This window comes from Penaeus chinensis, chromosome 5 (genome assembly GCF_019202785.1).
Source record: "Penaeus chinensis breed Huanghai No. 1 chromosome 5, ASM1920278v2, whole genome shotgun sequence".
Lineage (NCBI taxonomy): Eukaryota > Metazoa > Arthropoda > Malacostraca > Decapoda > Penaeidae > Penaeus > Penaeus chinensis.
In genome coordinates this window covers 6996478-7006477 of record NC_061823.1, presented here as the reverse complement: position 1 = coordinate 7006477, position 10000 = coordinate 6996478, and the positions used below count along the sequence as shown (strand labels likewise).

The following is a 10000-nucleotide window of genomic DNA, read 5'->3' as shown; positions in this document are numbered from 1 at the left end:
ATATATGTGTATATATGTGTGTGTGTGTGTGTGTGTGTGTGTGTGTGTGTGTGTGTGTGTGTGTGTGTGTGTGTGTGTGTGTGCGCGCGCGTGTGTGTGTGTATGTGTGTGTTTGTGTGTGTGTGTGTATAAATGTATGTATATATATATGTATATATATATACACATACATATATATATATATATATATATATATATATATATATATATGTATATATATATATATATATGTATGTATGTGTATATATGTATACATATATATGTATATATATGGATATGTATATATATATATATATATATATATATATATATATATATATATGCACACTGGCTTTTTAACTAAAAATCGTTCAAAGCCTCAAAGATTCCTAACGAAAAATCCTTTATAGATTATATGAAAGCAAGAAAAATATTTCTCCATAGGATATATTGCTTTTAACAATGGAAACAAAAGATTGCATTAAAGCCCATCAAACTAATATCAAAATCAGATAAAGAAACACCTGGAAATATCCACGCAGTATGCAGCTCAAGGGAAAAAGAATAATCCTCTTCTATTTCAATCTTTTAATGGAAACCTCTTGGCACTGGAACAAAAGCACTCGTTGGCATCCCCTCCACCAAATATCTAATGGCCAATTTATATTCCGTTTGGATTTCTTTAATTGTCATCTGTAACTAGTATTTTTTTTTTTTTTTTTTTTTTTTTTTAAGTGTCATTAATACAAACTACCGCCAAGTAGGATTTTGGAGTAATGCAAAAACCCGAAATTTCAAGCTTAATTGTTTAGTTAATTCATATTTGCTTTTCATCGGAAATGCGTCGTTTTGTATATAATTATCATATCTGTCGTGTTATATAACTTTCTCATTTCTATTCCGACGTTTTTTATATGACTGAATGATTACGTTAATAACAGTCTATTGATTATTCAGCAATCATGATCTTCTCTATGCTTTTTGTCAAAGACTTCATTCATTCATTTTCATATGGAAATGAGTATCTGAACTATGCTTTTCACAAAATATCCGTGCTAATAATCATGCAAATGCAAAAACAAACACAAAAAACAAAAACAAAAAAACATCAGCTGCAATACGGTTGTGAAAACTCCATTTGCTCATACTTTTGTAAACACATTTCATCGTGGTCACGTGGAATACAGTAATTATGTATCAGGCCAAAAAGTATTTTGTTCACCAATATTTCAAAATGTTAAACTATAAAAACAAAGAGAATCGAGGGCAGTGCGTTCCAGTATAGGTGTACTTGATATAAAAGGAATTACGACATGCAAATGACACTAAGTAAACAAATAAGTGCTGGCATTTTCATTGAACCGTGGCTTTCTGAGAGGATGCAAATCTAAGACAAAATAAAGTTGAAATCTGCATTAGCAATTAAGCCATTCCATCGATTTCTGGTAAATTGTTGTCGTCCTATGTTGAGTTTTAACAGAATTAGCTATTTTTCTTTCTTTGCTTTATCCTTAGGTGGTGAAAAGGTGAGGGATATATTTTCATATAGGTAACTAGATGCTACTGCTAATAATTATAATGAAAGAGTGTTGTACATACTAATAATATACTAACATAACAGTAGTGCTAATAAAGGTATTGTATCAGGAAATTCAACTGTAGTCATATATGATTTAAAAAAAAAAAAGCAATATGAATACCCATAAGAATACACATAAGGCCAGGAATTCAAACAGAACATATTTGTCGTTAATAGTAATCTCGGTTAAAGTAAATATATATGCAGTCGGCAGATCTCCGTGTTTTCTGACTGGTCCGAAAAGTCAATCACCGGCAGAAAACATGAATTCAAACTTGAGGCGCAGTTATACGGCGAATAACTCATGTCCGCTGGTCACATAGTGATGTTTTTAGGATGTGGTGATAGTAAAATTGTTGAATAATATTTGCTCCAAATCCTTCTCTGAGAAACGATATACATGCTACGTATTTAACTTCATGATTTTATAGGCATATATGCTTCCGTTTCGTTCACAAATAATTGCTATGATAAGTAATATAAACAAATTTAATCTACGAATAAATACAGAACTACTGCATTAGCATTAATGTTAGATTATGAGCTCTGTACAGCGTGCGTGTAAACTCCTCTCGCCCCCCATGCACGTGAAAGCAGTAGACGTGCATTGATGGGTACGTACACGTTATCGAAGATTTATTGGAAATAAAACGCTTGTGCTTTTGCTTTCCGAGATTAATCAGGAGGGCGCTTCGTCTGTTCCCTTCAACAAGAACATTTTGAAATTAGACTTTCGGATCTTAAAAAGAAGACACATATTCTTTTAGTTTCTTAAAGAGAATCTGATGCAAGCCTAACGATCCTGCAAGGCCAGAAGGAAATAATTATTAACTCGTGACCGGAAACCTCTCAACTGTCAGAGAAATGATAAATGGCAAAATTTAAGACTTAATTGAGCATATCCTATGAAACTGATATACAAAAAAAAGAAGAAAAAAAAAAAAAGTCGGACAGGAAGAAGTGAACGAGAAGAAAGAGAGAGAGAGAGACGGTTAAATCTGAATGAAATATGGATATACGAATGAAGAAATTGAGAAATAAATACCAAAGTATGAATTAATAAACAGCACTTCAGCCTCACCAATACGCCCGAAAACATACACCTTTTTCTGTAATTGTCGAAAAGGTTACCACACGACTGATGTAGAAATGTTTTATAAATACACATCGAGATTGAACTACAAATACAAAAGGAAACGTAGCTTATACTTGTCTTTTACTTCATTCTTATAAGTTTATTCGTGTGTCTGAGTTCTTCATTATCCCTATTATCTTTATCCTTATTATTTCAATATATCTATATATCCATATCAATATCTACATTTATATCTATATCCATCTATCTATCTATGTACATATCTATTCATCTATGTATATGTATGTGTGCGTGTGTACGTGTGTGTATGTGTGTGTGTGTGTGTGTGTGTGTGTGTGTGTGTGTGTGTGTGTGTGTGTGTGTGTGTGTGTGTGTGTGTGAGAGAGAGAGAGAGAGAGAGAGAGAGAGAGAGAGAGAGAGAGAGAGCGCACATGTAAACATGTGTGTGTATGACATCTCAAAGACGCCAAACTTACAACAAAAATCCAATCCTTTAAAACAACTTTCGGAATATCTACGGCAAGTAAATCTTTAGTTTCCTATTCAAGACTTTTACAAGTAATTAAAGAAGGATAAGGGGAGAGAATATGACGTAAAACCCAGGGCAAGAACGGCGTGCCTGTGAAAAGACTGTGGAAATGGTGCTTAAGTTTCCTTCATTACGAGAGCGCTTGCTTGAACGCAAATTAGATTAGAATTATATTTTTTTTAAAGAATTTTAATCGCATATTTTTTTTTATTGACAGACAAATACCAGGACGCTACGATTCTTTATTGGATGCATCTAAAATTGGAAATGTAATAATGATGATGATGATAATAATAATGATGATGATAAGAATGATAATATTGATGATAATTATGATGACAGTGATATTAATTTCCTAAACATGATGATGATGGTGGTGATGATAATAGCCTAATAAATGATAATAATAAATATTATGCTGAGGATGAGGATGAGGCTGAAAAGGAGTAGGAGGAGGAGGAGGAGTAGGGGGAGGAAGAGGAGGAAGAGGAGAAGTAGAAGGAGAAGGAGAAGGAGGAGGAGGAGGAGGAGGAGGAGGAGGAGGAGGAGGAGGAGGAGGAGGAGGAGGAGGAGGAGGAGGAGGAGGAGGAAGAGAATGATAATAATAATAATAATAATAATAATAATAATAATAATAATAATAATAATAATAATAATAATAATAATAATAATAATAATAATAATAATAATAATGATAATAATAATAATAAAAAAATAATAATAATGATAATAATAATAATAATAATAATAATAATAATAATAATAATAGTTTTATCAAGAAGACAAACCATTTATAATTATTTCAATAAAACGATGGGATTTTGGGTGTACTCGGTTATGCGATACAATAGAACTAAGAGTTCACATTCTCTTTACGTTCAAATAATATTTCGTATTTATGCTGACTGAAACTCTCCCCGGTTTCGTTTTAATAGATTCGAATGCTAAGCTCTTTGTAGCAAGGTATCACGGGAAAAATATAAACTCTGGAATGTAAACCTCAATGAGCAAGCCCTATGAAAAGTCCGATTTACACAAAAGTTGAAATACAATGAGAGAATGCGGAAGAGAGAGAATTGTGAATTTGGATATCTATCTATCTATCTATCTATCTATCTATCTTTATATATATATATACATACATTCATATATATAGGCATATATATATATATGTTAATACACACAGACACACACACACACACACACACACACACACACACACACACACACACACACACACACACACACACACACCCACACACACACACACACACACACACATATATACACACACATATATGTATATATGTACATTTATATATATACATTTATATATATACATACATATACATATATTCATATGTATATATATATATATATATATATATATATATATATATATATAACTGTTTGGAGAAATTAGCAAAAGAAGAATGGAAAAAGGAACTGTAATCATAATAAATCGGCCGCCTCCTGATCCCTGGCAACGATGTTATAGCTTCTCATAACAGTTCAGAAGGTTCTTTCATATCTGCTAGTGTGCTTTTATTTTGTTATTATTATTTTTGAAATAATTACTTCTCAAGGATATAACATTAAGTCTTATCTGATCTCCTGACAACATGTGGAATAATATCATAAAAGTAAATCCAATATAGATGCTTCCACTTCACCATATATATTCTGACGATTAATTTGTAAATAATTCAGATTTTTTCCTCTTTTGCGTGTAACTAATATTGAATTTGCTTCGTTTGTAGAAACTTTCATCAAAAAGGATAGTCAGGATTTTTATGTAATTGGATTTTGCCCCGTGTCGATTTTTTTGTTTTTTATTTTTGTTTTTTGTATGAAACTATTTTCATCTGCCTCGTGTTAAGCATTAGCGTCTTCAACTGTCCACTAAATACCGTCTGCCATTTATTTGTCTAACATGTACACGATACATTTCGTAGGATTTATTTCCGTTTGTTCTTCTAGTTCCTAATAGTTGAAATCTCACATGATCTAATCCCATGTAATATACTGTTATTCAAGTATGATACTTCGTCGCCTTTCAGCTACACACTGCATGCAATTATGGCAACGGAGATCAACAATGCACAGGAGAATGACGTCAGAGAAAATCACCAGTCTGAATGAAGCTTTCTGAAATGAGGAGCTAAAGTGGAGCAGACGAAATATTGTGTCTCGCACTTATACTTACTTTTTTATGTATGTTTATTTGTCTTTTTTATTTATTCGTTTGCTTATTTCATTATTTCGTGTTCGTTGGATTCCCTCGTAAACGAAATTGTTTCTCGACCCTGATAGTGTGTGATATAGAAGTGCTGTCATGATTGTTGTTACAAATGATCTATATAAATTTTGGGATTTTTCTTTTTGCGTAATTCGATACGTCTTTTAATGCTAAGAAATATTAGGCTCACGTTTTATCATTGTAGTTGTTTTGTGAAAGTCATTTGTGATAATGACCACAGCTGTTTACACGATGCACTTTTACTGATTACGCTCCAGGTTCCTGACCCACTTCATATCCCTTTAGAGAGGGCCAACGTGTCTTTGATATCTCCCCAGGCTTTATATCATAAAGCCTTATTTTCTCATTAATAAACGAAAAACCAACTAAAAAAGACCACAATAATTAATAATAAAAAATCAAGTGTATTTAGTGTATTTACTTCACATATGGTTCTGTCCTGCCTAGACACATCTATTTATTTCCATTTGGCCTGGGTAATTGTCAAGCCAGACAGAACTTGGGTAAGAACAATTATAAATTAATATACCTTATGTGGGTGTTGCAATAATAGAATGATACTAGTGCAAATTAATGAGTGTGATGGCTTTTTCGCTTAATAACAGTGAACTATAGTTACCAGTGATTTATTTCCTAATGAAACGTCCATTTCCCAATATAGCAACCATCATAAATACTGAATAGTTGCGGATTTCAAGTGCTGACTCACTTGTATATTATGCAATAAGTAAGCGGAGGTATTGCGTGCACATAAACTCCAGTGATATATAAGTTACGTGCGTCGATGCGTGAAAGTAGAGCTGATAGTGGGGGAGGAAAATATACATATGTCTAGAGCCCTTTTTATATTTGGCCTTTTTTCATATTTTGACAAAAACAGCGACTGTTTCACTAATATATATATATATATATATATATATATATATAAATATATACATACACATATATCTGTTTGTGTGTGTGATATATATGTATACATTTTTATATATATACATATATATACATACATATATATATACATATATATCTATATATATATATATATATATATATATATTTGCATACACACACACACACATACACATACAAACACACACACACATACACGCGTGCGCGTACGCACGCACACACTCACACACACACACACACACACACACACACACACACACACACACACTCGTCTCTTTTAACTTTTTAATTTTTTTTTTTTTTTTTTTATCCATTCTAATTTCGTTCGTAGGTTATAAGTTCAAGACGTTTTTTAAATGACAGTTTTTAGCAAGGCGATTCCCATACGTCACAAACAGCTATTCCAGTCACGGTGACCGACAACAAGCCAGTGTCACCCAAGAAGGTAAGATCGTACCATTTTAAACGTCACATGAAGCCTCACCCTACCTCTTGCATCCTAACAAGTACACTGTTAGTACTTGAGCAATCAAAGACAATTACACCCTCTTGCCACACACACAAAGCACATACAAACGCGGACATAACATTTACTCTCGTTGCTACACGATGCTCCAAAACAAACTACAACTATACAAGTCCTAATACATAGACACACCATCTTTCTCCTGCTTCTCCTCTGTGGAGACAGCGGTGCTATTGTTAGCCCTGTCCCTTATAAACCAAGGTACCCCTGCGTGTTATGCACAAAAGCGGTGAAATAGGGGCAAAGGGCCATCCAGTGTGATATCTGTTATAACCACTGAATAAGATCGTTTACACAGATATACAGTGGCTAGTTAACAATAGTATTGCGTGGATTTGCAATAGGTGAGGCTCTACTAACACTCCCATTTTCTCCTTCTCTCTTTCCACCATCCAACTTTTCAACTCCTTCGACACACTTAATGAACACAACATAAACAACCTTTTCCCACAACACCCGCCTCTTACACCTTGTAACACTCGCCTCCCCAAGCCAAAACACTCGACACCTCCAACACCCAAACCACCAACTTCCCACTCAGTGCCATCTCCCATTGCTCCCGGTCCTCCCGACTCCTCCGACTTCAACCCTTACGCTTTCTTGCGCCGCTCGTTTACCCCCTACAAACCCCCTACCGCCCCCTTTCCCCCGAATTTCTCTTTCCCTTCCTTTCTTTCATTTCCCCCTCCTTCCCCCTACAACATAAAGCACGGCTTTTCCTTCCCCACGCTGACCCCCTTCGCCCGCGCCCCCTATTCCTCCCGCACCCCTTCCTCCTCTCCCCTAACCATGACCCAGCACCACGTCCAAACACTTCAGCCCTACACTTCTCAACATTAACTTCCGCAGCATTATAACTAAAAAGACCCAACTACTCTAAACTATTGACACATACGACCCGGACATGATAATAGGTACAGAGACATGACATCAGACATAGACTCTGCGGACGTCTTCCATCTACTGCGGAAGTCTTCCAGTGATACGTAGAGACAGACCCCCCCCCCCCCTCCATCCTCCAAACAACATTCACGCAATCCTTCAGACGTCACCCCTATTGTCAAGGCAGGTGACCGGACTAACCCATCAAATTTTTGCCCCATCTCCCTCACCGCCATCATCTCCAAAATCTTTGGACACATCATACACAAACACTTAATTAATCATTTTGACACAAACAACATGCCAAATGATACACAACACGGATTCCGGCCCAAACGAATATGCGAATCCCTTGTGTTACTCATCACATTTCTAGGCTCCTAGATAGACGCGACGATAAACAGGTGGACGCTATTTTACTAGACTTCGCCAAAGCCTTTGACAAAGTCCCCCACAAAAGACGGAATCACTGGGCAAACTCTTCACTGGGTCACGGCTTTTCTTTTGAACAGGACTCAATGCGTTCTTCTTGACGTTATTATACCTAGCTCTGTTCCTGTCTCTTCTGGTGTCCCCCAGGGCACCGTCTTAGGCCCTCTTCTTGTCCTACTCTACATAAATGACCTCCCACTATCCACCCCTAATTCTCCAACTAGACTTTTTGCTGACGGCAACCGCATCTGTCGACCAATTATGACTTCTTCCAGAGTTACCTAGACTCCCCCAAGCAATGAGAAGCCATATGGCAAATGAAGTTTCGGCCAGATGAATGTAAGTTCATAAATTTCACCCGTCCCCAAATGCCTATAAAATTCACATACTCAATTCACTCACAACAATCTACCAAAACACCATCACACAAGTACCTAGTAATCACACTACACATCAACAACACACAGCATAAAGCAAACAGAACCATGGGTTTCCTACACGGTTGTACACAAGACACTAAACATAACTTACAATACACTTGTCCGCCCAACCCTGGAGTACTGTGCAGCAGTGTGGGAGACACACACAGACAAATATTAGTAAATTAGAAAAATATTAACATCTCAGCAACCAGTTTCATTGCGAACAATTACTCTAAAACTTGCTTACTTACATCACGCAAACACAACCAGTACACGCAACGCTCACGGCCAGAAATACACAACATGCTACGCAAAAGCAGATTCTTTCAAACACATACTTTCTACTCATCATTCCTAACCGGAACAGGCTCCCGCAGCACATAATTCACACAAAAAAAGCAGACACATTTTACCAACTTACACTTGTACACCTAAGAACACGTGTATAAAACACCTAAGCTTAGCTGCCTTCACTCTCTTTTCCCCCCAGCCCCCCCCCCCCCCCCATATATAAGTGCAGCACAATGATAATATTGATATCACTGGAACAAATGATTCGTATCCCACAAGGCTTTTCTCTTTCCACATCAAGGAATTTGCTATACATCAAAGACACTGCATTAATCGAATTACGAGTCAGTAATGAGAACTCCTGACCTCAATAAATCTTTTAATCAACGGGCGTTACCTCTATACTACGAGTTCCCTTTCCTGTTACTCTAAACTTATAGTTAAAATCGTCTATTTGTGCTGCTCTAAATCTTCAGGAAGCTTATGATAATGTTAGATACTTTTTCGTCTGGCTGTAAAAGTAATGCGATCAATTATTTACGTATGTATAATAAAAAGAGCAGGCTTATCTAAACTCAGGAAACAATAGACGCCCATGGTTTTGCGAATATTGATAGTCCAGATTGCATAGGGTGAGATGAATATCACCGAAGCCAGACTGAAACCAATAATCAATAGGTGGCAAGAAGTGTAGCATGCATACACACACACACACACACACACACACACACACACACACACACACACACACACACATATATATATGTATATATGTGTGTATACTCATATACACATACACACACACATATATATATATATATATATATATATGTGTGTGTGTGTGTGTGTGTGTGTGTGTGTGTGTGTGTGTGTGTGTGTGTGTGTGTGTGTGTTTGTATGTGTGTGTGTGTGTGTGTGTGTGTGTGTTTATGTGTGTGAGTTTATATGTGTGTATTCCTTGCGTTGGCAACAACTTTGTTTTCATTATATTTGAGTAAAAGAGGAAATATACATGTATTTACATATAAAGTCATAAGCAAGCGGGAACTCTTGTGTTCTACTTCCCTGATAACAGTTTCTAGGCGATCACATAGG

At 35.9% G+C, this 10000-nt stretch overlaps 1 protein-coding gene across 1 annotated transcript in view; it reads right to left on the bottom strand.

The window, feature by feature from the left end:
- LOC125025440 (glucose-dependent insulinotropic receptor-like) overlaps nucleotides 1-10000 on the bottom strand; it is a 32377-nt gene that overhangs the window by 12040 nt on the left and 10337 nt on the right. The window contains exon 4 of the mRNA XM_047613452.1: nucleotides 4762-4797. Coding sequence (XP_047469408.1) covers nucleotides 4762-4797 — 36 coding nt within the window. The remainder of the gene's footprint in view (nucleotides 1-4761; nucleotides 4798-10000) is intronic.